The sequence below is a fragment of the Cyrtonyx montezumae genome, unplaced genomic scaffold, assembly GCF_038088225.1.
Source record: "Cyrtonyx montezumae isolate F1298 unplaced genomic scaffold, pur_monq_1.0 scaffold_3, whole genome shotgun sequence".
NCBI lineage: Eukaryota > Metazoa > Chordata > Aves > Galliformes > Odontophoridae > Cyrtonyx > Cyrtonyx montezumae.
The window spans coordinates 157,496,783-157,521,033 of NW_027072034.1; the positions used below are offsets into that span (position 1 = coordinate 157,496,783).

Here is a 24,251-nt window from a genome sequence, read left to right on the forward strand (position 1 = left end):
ATCTCCACCTCTCTTAGCAGCCTGTTCCAGTGCTCTGCCCCCCCTCAAATTAAGGATGTTTCACCCCCCTCGTGTTCATGAGGGACCGTTGTGCCAGCTGAGCACTGTGAGGTTTATTCTCCAAGATTGCATCGCTCCCATTTCAGAATGCAGGCTGTGCTGTGGCTTAGTATGGCATTACACAGCTCCAGCAAGAACAAACTGAAATATCATTTCACCCAGACAAGTTTCTAACAGGAACCTGTTCCCAACTGCTTTCATTTGAGACCTTAAGCAGCACAGGGGTTGCTTCAGCCCTCACCAGCAGAGGACTCTGCAACTTTTGCTTGTCTGGCAATGAGTGATGTCATGAAGCAATATAAATGAGCTGTTCAGAGAGAGCTGTGTGTCATTTGTTCCAACAGCCATTTGGCATACCAGCACAAGTAAGATTTTGACCATTAAAGAATGAAGAAACAAAAAGGGACTTAACCTCTAGAAATACATCATAGGGCTGCACAGCTGCAAATGTAGCCAAGCATATCCAGTTCACTCAGGGGCATGCAACACTTACTTGCATCTAACACTTCTAAACTGCTTTGAAGTTGGAAAAAACAGCTACCCAAGGAAATCCACATCCGCTCAGCTTAGTTTTTAAAAGGACTAAAGCTCTCTCAAGTCAGAAAATCCAAGTCCTTTACTTACATGCCTGATTAAGGAATAGCTTCCCTATGAAAACAAGGGAGGGGAGGACCCCAGAAAACCAACCCCACCCAGAAAACACTAAAACAACTCCTGTCCAACACTTCTTGAGACCTCAGTAGTACGTGAGGCTTGCCTGGGTCTACCTGTTCAGACCATGGACTGAGTTTCAGCACAGCTATCTGCAAGCAGGCTGGGAACACAGTAAGCAGCTGTTCTGCCCCCTGAGAGGGGCAGCTTGTTCTGCATTTTTGCTGTTTGTAGATTATCAGAGCCTGTTAACAAGAGAATATTAACAAGAGAACAGGAAAAGCCATGCACCTCTAACTCATAGCAAAAAGGTGCAAGGATCTGGGAGGGCCCAACAGCTCCCACCCACTTTCCTTTACAGTGTTAGGATCTCATAAAACAAGGCATAAGAAAACAATTCACATATGATGCAGCTTTAAGTCAAACCTTTATTGCATTCCTTATAAAATAGTAAAAAAAAACCAACCCAAACATCAGATCCACTGAGACAATCTTCTCAGTTCAAGGCATTTAAATATATAATCACAAACCAGTCCTGTTGTGTATCTGTGCATATAAAAGTGTTACAGATTTGGTCTATAAAAAGCAGAGAACGTTTTGATTGCAGACTCTAGCCCTGACAAAGTTACACCCAGCTGGCCAGCCAGAGGAAGTACACATCCTTACCCTAACCTCAGTGTGTCTGCAATGCATCCACGGCAGGGTCAGGCAGATAAAGCAGATACTGCTTAGATACAGGCTGCATGGACACCATCCCAAAGAGGTAACTGCAGAAGGAGAGGTCTACATGAGGCAAGCCTGCACAGATCCCTAGGGATCAGCTGCACTCTGCATCCTTCCTCAGCCAGCTCAGGAATCACAGTCCTGTTTCCTCCCTCCACCTCCCTTGTCTCAGTGCCATCAGATGACCACGTGGTAGCTGGGCTGCTTCATCTTCTGGTTTGTTCCCTGGAGTCCTGAGATATCCTGGTCGCTTTCAGACTGGTCAAAATCCATGTCTGGAGAGAGCAACACCTGGAGAGGAGAACAGACAGATGTTCACGGAATCAGAGTCCTCAACCAGATGCAGCTGAAATTTCCTTCTCTCCTCTTAATACCACAGGCAATATCCCCTAGCAGGGGATTGCTGGAGGGGACAAGCACTCGTAGAAGGATCTGTTGCAAGATCTAACATCCTTGGCACAGCTTAGAGGTCTCAAGGTCACCCTGACCACTCCAATGACTGCCAGGACTGTATGGATGCAAGCACAGATCCTTTGATACCCCCAACCCCTCTCAGGAGTGGAACTGGCAGCTAAAAGCTCTGCTCACCATAGGACAGGACTTGCAAACACTCACATTCAGTCCAGGCTGCAGCCTCTGAGGAGAGGCACAAAAAACTAGGCCACATTTTGCAAACAGCTGTAATAAAGAGACATTTTCCCAGGCCCCCAGCTGCTTGTGATCTCCAGAGCTCAGCCATAGCCAGCAGGCTCAGAAATACTGAGCTAGTCTGGCACTGTATTATTTCTAGCCAGCACAATCTGAACTGTAGGAGCCAGAACAGAGCATCAACACCTCCCACCAGTACCTCTCCTGATAAGAGCAGGTCACTGCACAATCACAAAGCTGCCCATCACCTTCAGAACAACACCTATGCTCTCAGCTGCTAACCTCAGACTTGAAGCTACCAAGAGGCAGTTCTGAGCTAAGTGGGTGCCACCGGCCCGGAGCATTTGCTCGATGCAGACGGAACCATCCTGATGGGACATCCTTTAGCCATATCATCTGGAAGAGGAAAAAGGCTGAATTTTACTCAGGCTAGAGCTGCACAGCCCTGCAGAAGAGCTGCACCCTAATGCCAGCCAGACAAGCTGTTTGCATGGGTAGTATTGTTATTCTATTCACAGCTTGACAGATTGTTTGCTCAACCCCATCCGGCTCCTTCAAAGCTTAGCTTCGAGCAAAAGCAGCCCTATTGCTGGAGCTAAGGACAATATCTAAGCACAGTTGATGTGCAGTCAACCCAGCAGTAGCTGGGAGCCAAAGGTTTCTGGTCAGCACTGGTCTCCAACGTCAGAAGCACAACCAGGTCTTTGACACTCAAGGCTGTGACTCTATGCTATGGATGGGCATAAGTTTAGAAGCACAGCCGAGCACTTTCAGTTTTGTTTCTCTAGGTGAGTGATGTCTGAAGCTCATTCCCTCTCCTTCACTTGCCCCACAGTACCCAGTCAGCATCATTAGATCATGTCCAATAAGGGGAAAAGAGCCACCTAAAGCTTTCCCCCATATCCAATGAAGAAGAAAAGCAGCAGCTTCACCCAGCAAAGGCTTCCCATTCAAGTTTCAGCCCCATCTGACCCTGATTTCACAGAACCATAAAGGATGGAAAAGACCACTAAGATCACCTAGTCCAACCATCAACACATCCATCCATGCCCATTAAAACATGTCCCTTAGTACCATATCTACCCTCTTCTTGAGCACCTCCAGAGATGGTGACTCCGCCACCTTCCTGAGCAGCCTGTTCCACAGCGCCTCATCAATTTGTGATGGAACTGGAACCAATGAACTGGGATGTCTCCTGTGTCCATCCCACAAACCCTTCCACCTCCACAACACCAATTATAGGATAGCTTATAAACTTTCAGCCCAATGGGCCCACTAATAGCTCAGCCAGACCCCAGACCCTAGCATTCCTTGGTGGAAAAGAAACTAGAGCAAGAATACAGCCCTATTCATTCACAACTGTGTCTGGAGATGGCTATGAATATCTCCTCCACTTCTTTATTTAAGGCAGCACCACCAGGCCAGTCACCACAGCAACAAAACAGCTAAACAGGAACAACGAACAGCAATGAGTCAGTGACTTCAAAGAAGCTCAACAGCCACATGACAAGACATTCTCCCCACTCACACACACCTCATCTGATTTTGTTATCCTCACAACAGCACATCACATATTCAGAGGATAGCAGTAGATCAGATTAAGATCTCATTCTCCTCTATCCCCTTAAGTTAGCCTACACAACTTTTTTTTTGTTCCAGACAACATGGGAAAGTTTCCATCTCTTCCACGTGAAGATTTCCTGTTTATTATATAAATATTATGATACTCCAGAACCAGAAAAAATGGCCAATCAATCACACAGCATTATAAAAAAAAAGAAAATCATGACAAGCCTGACTCTGACAGGCTGCAACAAGTCAACTCTGGAGTCTGATGAACTGATTATTAAGGTGGGTTTCAGCTGCAAACTCAGACCTTCTCACAGCCACCCATGGCAGACATAGCAGCCCAAGTGGGTCTGGATGCACAGCACTCGGTGCCTGCTATCTGCCCACTCTACAGCTCATACAAAACCACTCAAGCCAGCAGTCCTCTGGTAACCTTTCCACAACTCCCTGGTGAGCTTCATCACAAGAAGGCACCTCACTGCTATGAGGGTCATGGTACAGACCATTATTTTCCCCAGACAGAATACTTTGGGATGTTTCAGCACAGCCCTGGTCAAGGCATTTCCTCTACAGATGTTTCCAGGTCAGAATCAACAACAGATTAGTGGTACAGCTGGAACTAACCATATTTCCCAGTCCCAGGACAATGTGCTACTGCTCCTCTCAGCCCTCAAATAGTTCATGCATTCCTCCTCACACCAGGAAGAACAAGTTGAGAAGAAAAGCTTAAGGGCTATTTCCACACAAGACATGGAATTTGGTCTGAAACTCTACCAGTCACATACAGAGACAGGAACCATCCTACCTTCCTCTCACATCTGAGTTCAGATGAGTTCCCATATACCAATAGAGCTGACAGGTGGGACAGTCTCCTTCCAGAAGCACCTTTACACCCTTTTTCATTTAACTTCCTCCTAAAGAGCAAACACTTGATTTTGCCTTGAGCTACTGAAAACCAGCTCAGCTAACCAATAAGTCAGTCAAACTTGCTCTTGGAGTGCTCTTCAACTCTTAAAGCAGGAGGTAACAGTTCAACAATTCACTATCACCTTCAATCGACCACTTTGTCAGAAGTTATAGTTCCTATGGAAGGGATTAGAATTGGTGCTGAACTCCACGAGAACCACGAAGGTCCATGCAGTAAATCAGCTCTCCTCTCAACCTTAAGCTAACCTCCAGTTTCCCTGCAAAGAACCACTGCTATTAGACCAAATTTCGCTATAATTTGCCTCTGAAAGTGTAACCCTTCAAAGAGCAGAGGAAAAAAAAAAAAAAGAGCAGAAGCTCACTTACTCCTTGAGGAAAAAACTAAAACAAGTCCAAAAAGATCAAATACAACATTATTAAAACTGACTTGTTTTCTTAAATGGTGAAAACAAAGAAACCACAGATAAGATCTGAAGTTTATCAACACTTTTCTTTTGAACAAGGGAAAACAGACAGGTCAAGGGCAGGACACATGCAAAGCAGAAATCAGGGCCAAGCAGATGAATGCTCTTCCCTACCCTGAATAGCACCAGATTCAGACTGGCACTCTGAAGTCCCCTATCCATCCCTCACAAAAGCAAAAATGGACTGAACATTTACCAAGGTAGGACACAAGTTATAAAGAATAAAGGTTTAAGGTTCACTTGGAAGCAAGAGTGATATTCTTCTGCACTAAGACTGGGCCTTTCAGAGTTCAGAACTGCAGGGGTTGGAAGGGACCTCAAGAGATCAAGTCCAACCACCCTGCCAAAACAGGTTCCCTACAGTATGTCACACAGGTAGACATCCAGGTGGGTTTTGAATGTCTCCATAGAAGGAGACTCCACCACCTTTCTGGGCAGCCTGTGCCAATGCACTACTACTCTGAGAATAAGTTTACCCTTATACCCAACCTGATGTTGCTATCCCTATGGTCAGTGTTTAACAGGTTAACTTCAGCCCACTGCTTTCCTTTCTCCCCCTTCTTTTCCAGAGGGACTGCAAGTTCAAGTGAAAATAATGACACTACTGGTGAGATAGACAGAGGGTTGAAATTCAAGGAGGCAGCATGATGGGGAGCTACTGGCGCCTGCTGCTAGACAGTGCTGATGAACTCTGATAAACCACAGGACACATTAGCTCCCGTCAGCCCTGCTCTGTACATAGATGCTTCTCAGCTCTTCCTAGACAAGTAGGCAGCAGGGAGGGAAGAATAACCTGTTCAGGTTGGGAAATTTAGCCAACACAAGCCCTGAAAACCCTCGTTTTCTGATTTTTGAGCCTAAATTCTAGCTAACCCAGCTCTAGCACTCAACCATCCAACAATGTATTTAATAGCATGAAATTAAAGTAACAACGCAGGAATCTACTTCAAGGCCCCATGATAAGAAGCAGAATTGGAAAAAAAACGTCATTCATGTCTGTCTTTAGTAATTAACAACCTTCCCCACCCAAATTATTTGTATAGTGCTGGACAAGAGGCACGGGAGTGTATCTGAGCAGATCCTGTAGACATTTCCAGGTACAAACCTATCACCTTGATAGCTAACCTATGGTGATGGAGCAGGATTTTTAGGATAGACAGACAACCTGCACAAGGAAGGTTTCAGCAAGAGCTTCTATGAGAGAAGGAGCCATATACTTGGAGGATGGGAAAAGCCTTTGACAGAAGGACTCAGAGTCCATATCCACCACTGGAAACACCCTACCCAGGTCAAGCTATCAGAAAAGCCTTCCCAGCTTCTGGAGATTAACAGGCATCTTCCCTTTAGGTTATCCAAAAACTGAGCTAGAGGCTGCAGAACACTTGTCTCCTGCCTCACTCCACTGGAGGGGACAACATTATTTCTATGGAGATTCAGTAACTTCAACACCACCTGTGTATCTACACCAGCCTGAAGCTTATGAGATCTATGAGATCAAGCGACCCAAGCATAGGTTTCAGTGGGTTGGAAAACAGCTTGTAGCTTCAGAGTTGCTCTCCAGTCAAAACAAGGGCACGGAGGCAATACAGTATTAGCTGAATTTAAACCTCAGGAACACTCCAGCACATCCTATCAGTACAACAGATATTCGCCATCAGTTCTATACAAGTGGAGCTAGGTTGGAGGCCTGCTCAGGATGCACCACTGTTGAACACATCAAGAAACCAGGACTGTGCTACAGCCAGGGCTAAGCTCTTGTCCAGAATTAGACAATCTAGAACAGACAATCTAGAATACACTACCTTTATGTCTTAGGTATCAGTCCTTAGTTTCAATGTACAACTATTAAGACACGCTGGCACTGCTTAGCTGAGCTCTTCTTCCCTCCCCAGATCAATACAGATTCCTTCAGGATGCCCCACAGTTCAGGAAACTCCATGGGACACATTGCTCACGTGTTCTCAGCAGCCTTGCCAAGCCACAACTGTTTATGTGAATGCTGGGCCAAGAAGAATGACTCACTTGTCTCACCAGTTGCTTGCATCTGCATGCCCTTCCTGCCAGAAGGGCAGATGCCATGTCCTCCTGAACCCTTAAGCCATCCCTACTGGGCAGACCAGCAAGGATGCTGCTGAACAACACTACCTATGCATACATCACAGTACTGACAGTAATTGAATGCCCTGTTCATTATCACAATGAACAGAGTTACTCTGTGAAATAGCACTCAGAAAGCAAGAGCTATTCCTGTTCATCCCAAATTCCTCAGCTACTGCAGGAGCCAGCCTACGACTGCCAGAAGTGATTTAACCTTAACTCTTGCCAGTGAGCTGCAGGATACAATCACAGAGCCTCCTGATACCTGGAGTCAGGCACTGAGCACTCAAGTAAGGGCTGGGAGCCAGGAGAAGGAAGGGAATTCAACCCACTGAATCAGATTGTGTCTCCTGCAAAAGCCTGATGGGGAACACAGGCAGTACCTGCCCGGCAGTCCATGTGCCATTAACTATAAGAACAAAGCCTGCTGGTACTGGAGCATTCCACTCCCATCCCACCCTCCTTAACTTCAAAAGTCAAGCTCAGATGATGCAGAACAGCTTCCTACAGCTACGAGATTATAGACTGAATGATTCAAAATACTGCCAAAAAGCAGGATTCCCAGCTAGGCCTTGTCCCCCAAGAAGGGAGGCTGCAGCAAGGAAAGCAAGTCCTGAGCCAAGATCAATTACAATTAATAAAACTAAAGTTAATAGTGCCAGGGCAGACGTGCCCACCAGTTTCAGCCTGCCCCTCCTGTGATCCACCCTCATGAGTTGCTGTGATCCTTCAGACCAGTATTTTAGCACTACTATATGGGTTGTGATACTACATCAAATCCCCCCAGGGAACCTCATCTGACCTCAGCTGCAAACAGGGAAGTTATCTGGACTGCACGAAGACACCCACACATTCGTGAAGCATCAGTCCAGGTCTACAGCACAGTTCTGGTACAACCAAAGCCATACCCAAGCACACAGTTCTGTCTTTGACTTAGAACATCTTTGGTCTTACCCGAGATTCCTCACTCCTCCTAGCCCGTGGGGTTTCTGTGGATCCATTGATAACCAGGGTGTCTTTCTGCTTGTATTTCCTCATGATCAAGCTGTCCACAACCCAGAACATAATGGCCTTGGGGAGAAAGAAGTTTCATGAATAGACTGCAGGGACCAAAATGCAAAGTCATGCTAACCAAGCTTAATGCTTTCTTCTCCTTTTGGATCCTCAAAACCTCTGTCTTCCAGTAATCTAATATCCAAATTAACCCCATGTTTAATGTATCTGTTGGGGTGGATGAGGCAAGTTCCTAAGGTCTCTTCCTCACAAATTCTGAGGATCCCCTACTCACTGGAGACCAAGTGAAATCAGGTCACGATAGACCAAGTTTCTGAACCAACATCATCCAATGTTCACTTGCTCTGCCTTGCAGTCACTTTAAGAGAACCAGAGCTTGCTTACAAATAAGAGCACCATGCGGTGAGAGCAGGAGGACAGGTTGGTAGCACAGGAAGGTAAACCTATCCTTCCCAATGCTCCATCTTTATTAAGACATGTAAAGAGTTCACTCCCTCAGTTGGCATTGGGAATGGATCAACACTTCCCACCAAAAAAGTGGAAGAATGGTGTCTCAGATACAGCTGTCACAGACCACATTTGTGCTTCTTCAACAATTTCACTGTTAATGAACAAATGCATACCTCCTCACCTCCAAAATACCAACTGAAGGCAAATCTGCTTGAATTTGGAAACTACACCTATTGCTAGAGCTTCAGCACTTCTGTTCATGTTTCCATGAATGCTTGTAGATTTAAGTGACAGACAATCTAAGTAACATCACAGCTTTAAATGATGCAGATCAACAAAGACCATGCCTGGCTCAAGGTCTACTGACAACACCCAACTGTCAAAAGGACCCAAGTCTCTTGAGTTAGCAGTGCTTTTTTTTTTGCAGTGCAACATGGGTATAAAAGTACAACATATGGTCAATCCAGTGCCCTCATATTAAATACATGTTACACCTGCAGAGAGATCTGTCATGCAACAGGACTGATGCACTCCTAGAACAAACAGATTCCTTCTCTATTGGGACTGTAGTCTCTGCTTCTGCTGAAAACATGCATTTTTGGCCGCTCACTCTTGTAGCCTTGGTGAATGTAATCAAGAAAGTCTTTTTCCTTTCAAGGTTGGAGTACAAATAAGGCATCTGAGATATTTGCAGCTTTGTGCTGTTTGCAGGGACCCTTTACTTGGCATATACAACAAAGGACAAAGTTGTTTTTTCCTTCCTCAGCTACAGTACACTTAAAAAAAAAGCTCCCTTGATCAAGGACAGCTTTCTTGAGATGGATCATTGCAAGAAGAGACCTTTTTTGCCCTTAAAGGCCACTAAATTATCTTGTCTTTTTCTTCTCATACACACATACTCCTTCCACTAACTTCTACTTGCAATTGAAAGCCCAGCAGGTTCCCACATTCCTACAGGAACTTTAACTTTGGGGCACCCTCGTGCCTGCAACTTGCTGTTTAGATGCAGTTCTCAGCTGACATGTTTCAACTGTCCTCAAATCAGCCACACAGCAGCTTGGATAAGGGAGTGGGAGTTAGGAACAGAGTCCTTGGTAGGCTGTAGTTACAGATTTGTGTTTGTAATGTGTCTTTGCTTCCACTCCCTTTTACCTTGTCCATCCACTTTGATTACTCAAGGCCGCCTCAAGTCATGTCCTGTACATTCCTCCCATAGAAAAGGACCACATTTCCCAAATCAGCTCACTTTGTACTTGAAGTGACATTACTTACATTTACAATAAAAGGCACAACAAACATGACCAGGACGAGCTCCAGCTGAGGGTTTGGGATGTAACTCAAGAGGATCTGCTGAAGCTGCAGAGAAAAGAAAAAGCATTTAGAAGCATTACTCAAATAGCTGCCTGCTGCTAACAGGATGCATTGTGTCCTAGGCCCTGCATCCCTTGCTTTAAACCAGAGGTGGCTTAGGCTATTCCTGTAGCACAGCTGCCAAGCACTTTATTTTCATCAATGAGTACAGATAGACTTTGTTTACAAACTAGATGTGACAACAGCTGGTAGGACTGTTCTTGGCATATTGAGCCTAGCTACAAAATAAAGTCCATGTATTTGCACAGCCACACGCTAGATCAGTGTTCACATCCAAGTCTGAGCACTGGAGGCTGCTGCATTTGAAAGACAATCCTTGAACAGGAACAGATAAATGCTCCCAGACTGCTCCAAGTGATGACACAATTAGGTCACATCAGCCTGTTGGGCACAAGACATCAAGTTCAAATGCACTCAATATTGGGAAGAACCCTTAATTACTTAAATAGCATTTATATCAGTGAATTACCCATGACACCTGCCTGCCACCATATAAATGGTGGCAACTGCCAAAAGATACATGCTTTAATTAAAACAATCCCAACAAACTAACATTTCCCTCCAGATACCATACACAACCACGAGGAGAAGGGTGGGGCAATACTTTGGTAGGGGTTAATTTGGAAAGATCCAGCAGTTTCTCTAATTTAGGCACAAGACCACAAGCACATTGACTCGACAAGATAATGTGGAAATCCCCTGGCAGATCTGAAGTAGCTGAGCCACCAGCCCAGCCCATTTCATCCTTCCAAGAATGGAAAAGAAAGCTGAAGATATACAGTCATATTCCACTAGATCTTGATGAGCAGGAGAACATATCAGAAGCCAAGCTGTTCTGAAAAATCATGTTTCCTCAAACTTAATAGCTAATTATCACAAAGAACTGTCAACAAGTCAAAAGGATTAAAGACCTGTGGTGATGTGGACTATTTGCAGGCCAAAACCAACAAGAAAAAAAAACACAGCTTAGGAGCCTACCTTGGTCCAACCAGGGATCAGCAGAACAAAGCTAATCAGAGTCTTCTCCACAGCAACTATCACCAGGTAGAGGACACACTGGCCAATCCAAGCAGCAGCTTGTGGAGGTTCACCTGGAAAAAAACAGCACAGTACATAGACACAAGACAAAACAGCCTTGCAGATAAGTTACTTCAGGCTTGACATGAAAGTTGATCATCAGGACAAGGAGAGTGTGCCCATACTGAAAGTTCTGTGGTGCTACCAATGCTCACCAGCAAAGAGAACAATTCTAATTAGAAGAGAGGTTATGCATTGCTAGGCACACTCAAGGTAAAAGGTTGCATCTCTGCTGTATCTAAAGGTCGTTCCTCCTCTGAAGATCAAAACATGCCAAGAATTAGAGAAGCTTCTGTAGATTTCCATCTCTATTTGCAGCCCATTTTGAACCTCTGCAAATTAATGCAAAGAAGTAAGAGAAGTGCACTCCACTCCATTTGTGCAGGTTTGCTATAATACAACAGCTGGCTTTTGTACTGCATTCATGCTTTTGATCTGAGCTTGGCTATAAGCAAGAGAGCTGTCTCACAAGACACCACCAGCAGCCTTCCATTCTAGAAACCACTTCTTTCTACTCATTTGAGAACAGATTCTGAGATGGCTCACCAAAACTCTGGTTGGCATTTCCAAAAACTCAAAGAGCCTCATATCTTTATCTCACAGAATCGTAGGGATTGGAAGGGATCATTTAGTCCAACCCCCTGCCAAAGCAGCTCCCTAGGCCAGGTTGCACAGGTAGGCATCCAGGCATGTCTTAAACATCTCCAGAGAAGGAGATACCACAAAACTCCAATGGAAAATTCTCTCTCAGTTGCTATCACTGCCCACGACCATCCACATCCCATTGTGTTCTCCATTAATACAATCATAAAGGTCTTTTTCAACCTTTAAGATCACCCAGTTTTAACTCCCACTAAACCATGCCCCATCAGCCTGCCCACAAAATCCACCAAGGGCAGAAAACTACTAAAACCTTCCTTGCCTCATGTCTCCCTCCCTTGCCTTTCCTTTTCAGGTCAACTGCTCCACTGGAGCAGAAGCCCTACAAGTGTCCTACAATGCACATGTTCACCTTATGCATATGAGGAGAGACAGTCCAAGATCTGCCCATGCTTATCCAGCAGCCCTCATACACTCAGGAACCACACTTGAAAGAAGCATTCCCAATAACTTCAAGGAGATTGGCTAAACTGATGGATTCTGGTTTGGGTGACATTCTCCTCCTCTTGGGGAGAGCCTTGAATGCACAGTGCCTTGGAGATGCATCTTTTCCTTCTCCCTCAACCCCCAGTAGATATTGCCAAGGTATCAGAGTCTTAATTTCTCTTCATCTTGGCAAACCTAGAGTTGGTGGGTTGAAACTTTTCTTCACAGACATCATTTCGCACCCCCATTCCTTTCTATGGAATAATAACCTCATAGGAACAGTTGACAAAAACTCTTCTCCACAAAGATCACTCAATACCCTGCATGCTCTGCTAAGAATAGTTAAAATGCATCGCCTCCAAGTTGCTCCCCTGCCAAATCTTACCTGCCTGATTTCCAAAACTTTCTGGTCATTGATTCTGACACAAGAAGTGAAAGCTTTCAGTCCTAAACTCAATTAGGTTTTCGCTGATTGAGTGAACGAATGGTTATGTGACACTGTCTGAGTGAGAGACAGTGGCTCCATCCCCCTTAGTTTTACAGGGATCTGCTAAAAAAAATAATCAATGCTGATTAAATATGAATGCTTCCTATGGAGTACTTACCAAGTAATAATAAAAAAGCATATTTGTATTGCTAGCAGTGATAATGGCACTGTATCTATTACATGTGCTCACTTCAGCCCTCTGTAAGCAGCCTCCCAGCTGGTTATCATCTTCCCAGGTCATCAGAATATCTTGGGTCTGCAAAACTGAGCTGCAGGATCTGGCTCAAAAAAAAAAAAAGCAGCACTTCCTCTTACCATCCAAAGATGAAGATAATCCCTGGCAACGTTTGCTTGCAGAGGAATTGGGCCAGAACTTGGAGTTGCATTTGTGTAAGAAATTCACTGTGAGGGGTGGATGCTCAAGCTACTTTTGGATGGCAACAGACAGGGAGCTCTGCCCTGCTTTTCTCAGCACAGTGCTGCTGAGACAGCCCACACAGGCAGTTTGCAAACCTCTATCCAAATCATCATGCATACCTTTGGTCACAGAAACCAGCAGCACGGGCCAGGATTTACTAAGAGCTGCTATCTGACCAAGTCCAGCACTGGGAGAATGTGCTTACCAGGGAGTCCAAAAACAGGTCTGCATGCATGTTTGTCCTTCCTGTTATTTGTTAGCAGTGTACCAAAATATTTGAAAAGCCACTGCTAAGAACAGAGGCATCCAGCTCATGTTTCCAAGCCAGAGAGCTGCATGTGATCACCTTGCATTCCAGCTTTATAATTGCCCACACCACAACTGAAGAGGGGAGAGAAGGAAGTGGAAGCTGTGGTTTTAAGATGCTGAGAGCCAGACCAGCAGGAACTACACGGAGAAGAAGCTGGGAAGGTTACGTGCAAGTGCAACCAGCACTGAGGATTCTGGAAAGTACACATCTGCATTCCCTGGCAGGCAGCAGCTGGATGGGTGGCCTGTGCAGCATTGCTGGCAGCCTGCAGTTAAAGGCTGGGGTCAGAGAGGTTTTACTGCTCCTGGAGCACACACAGCCTCTCCTGATAAGTTCTGGTACCTACTGTTTTTCAGCACTGGTTGAGCCTAGTGGGGCTTTTTGCCTGATACCCCCATATCAATAAGCTCCCAGGCTGCCATCATCTATCAGAGCTCACACAAACAAAACAAGAAAACAAACATAGCCATGGGCTCCTTCCTGCAGCTGAACTCTTTGCCTTTTGCTTTGTGTCATCAGCTGTTTCAGACAATCCCACACAGGAAAACAGGGACCAACAGACACAGCACCCTTTGCGTGTCAGCTGTCCCACTCTGCTTGCAATGACACCTGCAGCACAGTCTCAGCCCTCCCCAAAAGCAGCAGCAAGCCTGAGATACCTCCTAAATACCTGCTCCCTCACACCCTTTTGGCAATGGGTCACTACCATTCATTATCATAAGCAGCTATAGAGGTTAGTTCTGCATACTACACACTTCGCAGTCCCCACCCTCCACAACTCAGGCTTTGGCTAACAAGGCCAAGATCCAAACAGTAAGAGAAACCACCTGCTTCCTAACCCAGCACAGGGCAGATTCACCCTCTGTTTCCCCTAAACCCTTTCTCCCTCGCTTTCAGTCTCAAAGAAACACTTCTTTCCTTGCTACCCACCAGACCTCACCTTGTCAGAAGTGCCCCCACCTCCGGAGCATCAAATATCAGCTTCTCACTCTGATCCTTCCTGCATCACCTGAAGCAGCAGCTGCACATCTCTGCAGTCAGAGGGTTATTGGCAACTCTTACATGGCTAGGATGAACAGCAAAAGGATTTGCAGAGACCTGCAGACTTATGGGTCAGATGTTTTTCCATCTGCTCTATCACCTTCAGCAGCCTCACACTGCTACTGTCTTGGAACCTTTTTCTCCTCTTAAGAAAGAGCTTTGTTTTCAGAACATGGGATGCTTCTGTACAGGAACGCATCCTGAACCACAGTATTAAATGTTTTCATTGCCATTATCCAGCAGGAAGATCACAGGGCATCCCTGCAGTTGTTTCCCAGAATCCTGGTCTCCCAGTGACAGAGTGGTGCTCATTTAGGTGTCAGATTCCTACAGCCAGAAGCATCTATAGATGACACACTACGTCTTCAGTGAGCCAAGTGCTGCCCAGAAATGCCTTAGTCCATGGATGTGAGAGATTCTCCTGATATGGTGGTGATGGGTTGATGGTTGGACTAGAAGATCTTGAATTCACTGTGGTTGGAAAGACCACTATGATTCTATATCAGATGTTACCACTAGCAAATCTGGGACAGTGCCTCCAAGGCTGTTCCTGCCACACAAGATGCTGACCAACAAAACCTCATCTGCCCCTGGAGGCAGAAACCAACTCAGTGCCCTCCCCTATGCTGCAAGCAAAGCTTCTCCTTCTGTGCAAGGAAGAGAACAAGCACAAAAGACCTCTGCAGACGTGCTAGAGAAAGCCACATATCACGCTCCCTTTGAGCAGCTCCCTGGAAAGGATGCACACTGCATTTTGACTGTTCTCCTCCAGCACCCTACCCCACCATCACCTCCTTGACACATACCCAGGATCCCAAGTGCCTGCAGCAACCCCAGACACATCTCCCATGTTCTGCTTGTGCATGGGAGCCCAACTGCCTGCAGCGCAAAAGCAGCACTGCCCGAGGTATGCGAGTTGTTACCATACAACTGGATTAGTTTTAATCCAAGCTGTCTAACGTACTAAGCTGTCAGAGCCCACGTGTTAGTGCCAGACAGCTTTATTTATGGTCTTCCAGGGACTATGCATGCACTGAGCAGGTGGAAAAATGCTTAACCATAGCCAGAGCAGATTGCACAGGGAGGCTGAGAGAAAGAGAGTATCTGACACACTGAAAGTTGCATGGGTTAGATGGTGAGGACAGGGAGTCAATAGGAACTCTTAGTGAGGAGTACTTAAATTGTACCTCCAAGACAAAGATATCTACATCATTATCAACACCAGGTACCGAGCAAAGTAAGAAATATCAGTAAAGCATCTGAATTGCATGCTAAGGACAAAACAGTCCCCTAGGTTAGAGCTATTTTCAGCAATATTTCCTCAAGCATTAGCAGCCAGCTTCCTTGGCTGCTTCAGTTCATGGGAATATTTATTATGGAAATTTTGTACGCCATCACAGCAGGGCCAAGAGCAGCCTACACAGGTCCTCAGTTCAACTCAGCAGCTGGCACACAGCACACTCTGCTATAACTAAATTTGACCAGCAGAGTTCAACAGGCCACTGAACAGACTTTGGAGGCCTCCAAGCAATTGTCTTCCTACTTCCAGGCAGCAAATGAACACAGAGCATCAAGCAGACTATTTAGTGACCACAGCCATGCTCCAACACAGCTTTCCAAGCCATGACATCCACTTCTCACCATTTCATGATGCTGCTCTTCAGCATTTGGCTCACTTGTTAATACAAGTCGATAGAGTTTATTTGCCTTAAAGTACTATTTTAGAAGTACTTGAATATTTGAGTTGGTCCATCCACAGTGCTGGGATGTTGCAGCCATCAAGAGATTTCCCTTTAGCAAGCTACTTATAGGCTTGAGAACTGGAAAGAGGATAAAGGGCTGGCAGATTGGAGACTGGAGTTTATCAACCACCATTTTCCAAAACCTACTTGAAAGAAACAAAGAGTGAACCTTGCCAGTCTTCATTCATGGCAGCCAAGCATTAAAGGCAATCCAAAGAGCTTAACAAAGATGGAGAAGCATAAAGGTGTAGGAACTTTTGACTCCTTACTAGCTAAAAACAGGTCATTTTGGGCCTCAGCAGCCTCTGGCTAGGACTCAAGAGACTGATCTCAGAATGGGTGTCTTTTTTTTTGGAAATATAAGAATAATCTACTTTAAACAACCAGTTTTGAACAGCTGGTTGCCCAAGTAAACAGTGTAGGTTCTAGCTACGTCATGGATTTGGTGTTTTTGTGATATCCTGCCCATCATCCTCTGCAGGAACACACAAGCTTCTGTTCCTTGAGATAACTGAGGAAAGCAATGCAAGTCTGGTACAGCATTTAGTCCAGAAAATGAAGCCTATATCAAACCACGCAGAGTTTGCCAGCATCTTCCAAACTAGTCTGGAAGTTACTTCACAGCAGAGACGAGGATGAGTCCTGTTTCCTTACTCTGCAGCAGGATTGCACTGGATGTGCTATTTCAGTCCTATTTTACTTTTCCATCACAGTCATCCCAGCCAAAGACCTGCACTAAGAACAGTGCCAGGTGGATGGGATTTCACTACCAGTTCAAGAGCTAAATTCAATCAGCAGCAGAAACTTTTTTGTTAACAAAACCAAGATTTCCTTGGAGGAACAAGTTGTTTCTGTAGTCTAAGCCAGACTTTGAGGAAGGAAACGTCAGCAGAAGTTCATTACTGCTCTGCAAGGCTAAAGCTGTCAATACACATTAACATTTCCTTGCTTCTGTTCAGCTGCAGACGTGGCATGTGCAGCAGTGCTCTGGGATGACTGCAGTTGGGCTTGGAGCACTCACTGCTCAAAAAGGGAATAAACACCAGTGCCTGAATCAGGAATACTTACTCCTCTGCTGTCTCATCTGAATGATTTTAGAACATTGGAGCCTTAGCCACCTCACAGACCCAACCATCCCCTCCATCTTGTGCTGAAACGTATTCATGTACACGTAGCACTCCCTCTCTTATGCAGCAAACACAGGCCTCAGCTAAAGCTTACAAATCAGTGTGGTCTCCACACTAATCCCACTTCAGTCCAAGCTTCACCAGCTTCTAAAAATACAAAGGAGTGAGACTTAAATAGACTTCACATTACTCGTATGAATAATGTGTACTTCCTAAATAAAAAATATCCTTAAGGGTTAACTCCTCTTTTCGTTGCAGTCAGAGCAGCGCTGCTCTCCTCCTTCTGAAGAGAAGTGCTACCCTCTAGTGGAGCCACTGGAGAAAGCCTTTCTTTTTCAGAAACATTTTCCTTGAGTCTCAACACAGGAACTGAAGCAGAGGCTGACAAGCCTTTGTGCATTTAAAAGTGATTTTCAGAAGTCATTTGAAAAAAAAACCTGCATCATTTGATAACCCACTCTTGTTGCCCTGTTGATGCCTCCCACGCTCAAGACAATTGCAAGAGTTGCATACTTCAAACAGAGGCTAGAGGATGCAATAACAAAACATCCACAAAAGAGTCCTAAATTAAAAACAGCATGACATCCAAACACCATAATTTCTAATACGCATGTAATTGAAGGACTATATACCTCAGGACATAGTCAACCTTTTATCACCAATCTTCTGTGCCCAAGCATGGCTAACAGCAGTTACCACAACCTAGCCATGTCCCAAAACAACAACTAACATTCAGGGGAGGCTAAGGTTAGAGAATAGGAAAAATTCCTTCACAGAAAGAGTGGTGAGGCGTTGGAACAGGCTGCCCATGAAGGTGGTGGAGTCACTATCTCTCAAAGTGTTCAAAGGAAGGTCATCCATGGCACTGAGAGGCATGGGTTAGTGGTCACGGTAGGGCTGATTTGACAATTGGACTAGATGATCTTCATGATTTTTCCCCCCAGCCTTAATGATTCAGTACTGATTGTTGACAGATAACAGAAGTAGCCTGTTCATCTTTCTCTCCTAAACCCACCATTTTCTTCTCTCCTTTCAGAGAAGAGACAAGTCACCTTTATGCAAAGCTGTAGACATACCATATTCTCCAAAGACCAAGTGTGTGTACTTCCAACGCTGCACAGTCCAGGAGACCACCTTCACACCAAGCCAGATCAGCAGCATCCCCAGTGTGGCATCAAGGATGAAATTAATAAGGTAGCTAAGAAGAAAAAAAAGTCACTCTGTACAGCTTCAAAACACAGGGTTCAAATGTGTTCAAGTCTGTATAAAATAAGCATCAGTATACTTTACCTTCAATATGGATATCCATCAAAAACCATGATCTAAATATCTACTTTGTAATCCAAGCTTCCCTACCTTTCCAAGTTACTGAATTTACCTATAGCCTAATCAGCAGTTCCTCAACTTACAAGCCTGGCCAGCAGTAGAAGATGGCTCCATCATTTCCCTGGCATTGCTCGTTTATTCACACAGCATCAAACACTTCTTGGGTTAGTGTTGCTTAAGGTTTACTCCCCAAAAAGAGAGGATTCCACTTACACCATTTTCTTTTCTTACTCAGATTAAAACCAAAGCTTCAGAGAAGCATAACTAAACCAATATAATGTCTTGAAGCTACACCAGGGGAGTATCAAGTTGGATATTAGAAAAAAATTCTTATCAGAAAGAGTGGTGAGGTACTGGCACAGGCTGCCCAGGGCTGTGGTGGAGTCACCATCTCTAGAGATGTTCAACAAAAGAGTAGATGCAGCTGAGGGATATGGTTTAGTAGGTATGGTGGTAATAGGTTGGCAGTTGGATTATGTGATTGCAGTGGTCTTCTCAACTTTAATAATTCTAAATGTTTCCAGAATTTTTACACAAGAGAAACTTAATCTTGCTGGACATCACAAGTGCTCCACTGAAAAGGCTGAAAGTCACTTTCATAGAGCAACTGTAAAATGCTCCTCTGAGCACAGAAAATTTAAAGAGAGGCAATAAGCTCTGGCTCAACAGAAGGCACTCTGGGGTCCCTGACAGCTTCTGGTTTGGGGCTTCCACTGCAGGTCCAGCAGCAGAATCAATCCCTATCAGAAGATTTAGGCCTGATAAGTTTGCTCTGCAGCTTTGGAGGTTTAAAGCCTCACTGGAAAGAATGAGGGAGACAGACCTGAAGGAACCTTCTGGGGACTGCAAGGATCCATCTCTAACTCAGGGCCTGGTATTTTAATGAACTTCTCAAAAAAAATCTCATACCATTTTCTTTGTCCAGATTTGTGTTATTGGCATCTCATTCTGCAACAGTAGGTCTGATGCTTCTACAGTGAGAAAACACCACCAAGCACAGAGCTACAGGAATGAACAATTCCTCTTTCGGAGTTTGATATTGAATCTGAACAAAGATACTGAAAACAATCTGCTTTTGATCTCTACTAAAAAAGTCATTAGGATCTCCCACTTCTAGATGCTCAAACTAGCTTCTTAGAATTTCCAGAGCACTCCCAATACAAACAGGGGACTCCAGTAGTTCATACTGGGCAGGATGCACAGTGTAGGAGTGTCAGAGCCCAAGGACAGGGTTGCAGAGTCCTAAGCTGCCCAGTTCAGGACTGAAGGCAATCAGGCCACAGAAACACCAAGCACATTAAGAGAAACTGAAGGGCAAGGCATAAGCACATATGGGGTTGTTTCCAAACGTCAGTTTAAAAGCAATCATGAATCATTTTAGTGGTTATATTTAGTCCCAGCCAAACTTGTGGCTGAAGTGCAGCATTCTAACATAAAGAGGATGGGCCAGGAAGTTTTAAGCAGCATTTTGGAGCTTAGAGAGGATTCACAAAGTCAACTTTATGGAAGAGGCACTTCCATCCCTGTCCCGCATTCAGTACTCACAGAGAGCAAGGGTCCTCCTCAGTGATATCAGACAGAAAAACATTGGCAAAGTGGATGAAGAGAGCACCAATTGCTTGCTTAGAGGTATCAAAGAACCTAGAAAAAAAAAAGGTAGTATTAGTTTCCTAGAGCATCAGCAGAGGTCAGCCAGGCCAAGGCAGGGCACAGACCTGCTTTGCTCCAAGAGGTATTTCTGATACCCAAGAAGGGGATTCCATTGAATTATGTATTCCATTTATCCCCAAATAACTTTAGAGGAAGAACCAAAGTCAGGAGACAGCTCTCCTTTTCTTTGCTAACACTGGCAAGCCAGCCTGACCATGCAGCCAATCCACGGGATCATCCAACCCATCAGATGTAATTACCTGTTTAATTGAATTTAGGACCAAAGCTTGACCTGGTCTGAAAGACAGCCCATGTGCAGCTGTGTCAGCAGATATGAGAGGGCCATAACCTTTTGCATCAGTCATTTATAGTGAAAACAAGCTTTTTTGGAGGAGCTAGGGAGGGAATTATTTCTAGGGAGTACGAGCTGCTTTAGGAAGCTTGTCTTGAGAAGTACCAGCAGAGCATTTTAAAGACTAAATACCAACAGAACAGTCACAGAGCCGTGAAGACTGATAGTAGAAAAAAATATATTAGAAGTACATGGGTTTCTTAACATACAAATTTAGAAATCTCACCATATCCTCCAGGGACGCCTCTCTTCTTTTGGTTCCTTAAATCGTTTTACTGTGAAGAAAATTAGAGAGATTATATTAACCAGCAGAGCTGAACAGACATGTATTTCCATACCTTGTCAAGGGGCCACAGGGAAGCTGGAAGGGTTCATCACTATCTCCTAGCCCTCATAGTTCTTCTGGCAAATCAAAGTTATGGTAGCAATCATCAAACCATGTACCCCAGTAGTCAGTCCATCGAGCTTTGGCATTCCAGAAGCACAATAAAGACATCTTTCAGCAGCGTGTGGTGACAGGACAAGGGGAACTGGTCATAAATGATGCACAGGAAGCTTCACACAAATGTGCATGGCAACTTCTTCACAGTGCAGTGATGGAGCACTGGCACAGGCTGCACAGAGAGGTGGTGGAGTCTCCTTCTCTGGAGATGTTCAAGATGTCCCTTAAAACATCTACCTGAGCAGCCTGGGCAAGGGAGTGCTTTGGCAGGGGGTTGGACTCAATGATCTCTAGAGGTCCCTTCCAACCCCTACAGTTCTGTGATCCCTCCTTACAGCTCACAGGACCAGAAGTCAGGAAGTACTCCCAGCATAAAGGTGCCAGGACCAAACTGCAAACAGATGAGGCTCCAAGTTCATGCCAACAAACTGGAGACTACGAAAACACTGATTTATTACACAGCATTCTGGATGTCCACTGGCTGTGTCAGAAATGTGGTTTCAGTGCCACCAACCATAAGACTTGAAGAGATACCTGAATACTTTAAATGAAGTCTCTCTGCATATAGATCAGCTCCCTCTTCAGAGCCCCTCAGGTCCTCTATTCCAGGACCCTCCAATGCTGCCTATCATTGCTACTGCTTGCAGATAACACTAAGTTCCTCATTTTTAATCTCAGTTCTGCTCACAGTGGTCTGAGCATTGCAGAAGCACCTTCAAAGGTCCCAGGTTGCTTGGTCTACAGATTTTATGTTCTTTCTGGATTCAGCCTGCTTTTACATGCCCAAATAGGAGCTGAAAGTTCCTAGTGCTATACTACGTGCAGAAGTTTTGACTGCTTTGCTGTCAATCCAGCTAAGAATTTGTAATTACAAAGCATCACCTACCAGGACAAGTCCTTTTCCCTTAATCTTAAGATATTAATGCCGTGTAGCCAGGAGACCTGTGAGATTGTTTTCCCCCCCCCAACATAATTAATAAAAGAGCATTCAGTAGCATCATTTTGCTTTAGGTGTAGGTGCAAGCAGCCATCTCACAAGTCTAGAGGCTCTCCAGTTCCAGCTGCTGCCTCAAAACTCCATGTAAATGGAGAAGAGATCAATTCCTGAAAAACAACCAGCTCCAACAAGAACTTGGAGTTTAAAAATACTAAGCTGTCACTTCTTCCTAGAGGTTGAAAAAAAAACACAATACATCCTCCTCTCCTGACAATCCACCCTGGGACATGAGCACAGCAGTGCTTGGAGGTGCCACCCAGTGGAACCTAGAACCTGAAAGCCACAGCACACACGAGTATGAATCAGCATAAAGCTTCTTTAGGGAGTTTATCTCAAAGGTATTGTGATCATGAATGACTAAGCCCTTCAACACCTCCCAGATTTGCTCAATAGTAAGCAGGTCATTATGATGAGTGCTAAGAGTAAACAGGCTGCTGAAGCCCGAATGGACCACCAGCTATCTAGCTTATCATCAAGTCTCTACTCTTGGAGCTCTGTGCTTACTCTGTGACTTCAAAAGTCAACCAAACAGCAGAACAGACACATTCCGTATCCAGCTCTAGATTACGCTCCTCCACAGACTCATCAACTGAAAGATCAACCAACAGAGCAACAAGCTCAGCAAAGGCTGGCAAGAAAATATTACCACAATAGCTGGAAACAGCTGTTTCCAAATAAACTGCTTTCTCCTGTCTTGCATCTAGATGGTAATTAAATGATGCATTGGTTGAGTCTCACTGTACTTGAGTATTCAACCTGCCAGCTTGAGCCCAACCATCTGCCCCCAAGGGATGATTCCGGGCTGCTTTCCCTGGGAAGTTCCTGCCTGGTCCACCCTGAAAAGACCTAGGCATTCCCCTGCTTGGATCCTCAGTGAAGTAGAATTTTGTACCTCTTACTGGCACAATGACAAGGTGACACACAAAAGAAATACATCCTTCAGCTCTAGGACTTCAGGCACATCCAAACAAGCACTAGAATCTCACTCTTCCACACACACAAACTAAAAAAAAAATCTATAGACTAACAAAGCTGAGAGGCCAGAAGTCTTCAAGCTGGAACTAACTTGGGGCAAGGAGTATAGTGCCACAGAGAAGCTGTTGAAGAGCTCCAAGCTGACCAGCAGCCCAACCACAAGAGCATCAGGGATGATTTTTACTGTTGTCCTAATGATAAGTGACATATACGTATCTACAGCCACTCAGGCTAGAGATACAGTAATTCAGTGAGATAAGATGACAAGTAAGAGGTAAGAAGTTAATGGCGTGGTGCTTTGTTGAACATGGATTGTCATGCCTCATTAGATTTAAGAGAGTTATCTGAGACCATGTAATTATCAGAGACGGTAAAACTGTTGTATTAAAGATAAAAGCTAGTATTATAGAGAAATAATTAACTGCTTAATAGGGCATTAACTGCTCAGAGCTGCATCATCTTGTCTCTGAATTCAGCCAGCCAAGATCACTGGAGCTTGAACAGGCAGAGTAGCTCAGTAGCCATGACCCAGAGGTTAAGAACGATTTTAAATCCACGTACAAATGACTGCAGGTCTCTGAAACCTCAAGGGGTTGACAAAGTATATCCAAGTATCCCTGGATATACTTTATCCTCCAAGTATTCCTGCAGGGGATCTGAGCCAGGGCATGCACAGATCCTCAGATGGATGTTCAAGCTCAACTGGCTCTGGGAACAACTGAAGTATCTTTTTGCTCTTATCTAAGTACATCTCTATTCACCAAGGCCACTGAGTTTTCCCCAGCAGCTGAAGGCATGGGTTTGCAACCACAGCTCTGGCAAATCTCGATAGTGGACTGATCTTTTATAGGACAAGTTATGCATGCTCATGCATGGAAATACAAACAAAACTGTGATCTGAATTTTGGCACCTGTAACCAATTAAAATCACTTAGTGCAGGAGGCCAGGCTGAGCATTTTGAAGTTGCTCAGATACAGATGTCCCTGTTCACCCTACAGTTGGACTAGGTGTCTTCTGAATGTCCCTTTCAACTCGAGCAACTCTACAACTCTAGGTGCACAAGACAGAAGGGAGAGGATTGCCAGCTCACTGAAGACAATACTAAACAAAGAACCAACTCCCCATGCTCACAGCTAGAGATCCTTGTAATAGACATAAAGAGAGGGAGATGAAGTCTGCTTGTCCAGACTCTTCCTATGCGACTTATCCCTTGACTGGGAGGTACTTCAACCACATCCCTAATGAT

At 44.8% G+C, this 24,251-nt stretch overlaps 1 protein-coding gene across 2 annotated transcripts in view; it reads right to left on the reverse strand.

Annotated features, from left to right (window-relative positions):
• Nucleotides 1-1,287: 1,287 nt before the first annotated feature.
• Nucleotides 1,288-24,251, reverse strand: part of LOC136053136 (store-operated calcium entry regulator STIMATE-like) — a 29,236-nt gene continuing 6,272 nt past the window's right edge. The window contains exons 2-9 of one of the 2 annotated variants that reach the window (XM_065743798.1): nt 20,817-20,865; nt 20,134-20,229; nt 18,339-18,460; nt 10,953-11,065; nt 9,876-9,959; nt 8,094-8,210; nt 2,365-2,478; nt 1,288-1,725 (exon numbers count right to left, since the gene is read on the reverse strand). In XM_065743798.1, the coding sequence (XP_065599870.1) occupies nt 1,612-1,725; nt 2,365-2,478; nt 8,094-8,210; nt 9,876-9,959; nt 10,953-11,065; nt 18,339-18,460; nt 20,134-20,229; nt 20,817-20,865 (809 nt within the window). In that variant the 3' untranslated portion in view covers nt 1,288-1,611. The remainder of the gene's footprint in view (nt 1,726-2,364; nt 2,479-8,093; nt 8,211-9,875; nt 9,960-10,952; nt 11,066-18,338; nt 18,461-20,133; nt 20,230-20,816; nt 20,866-24,251) is intronic. The other variant, XM_065743797.1, reaches the window with a different exon arrangement.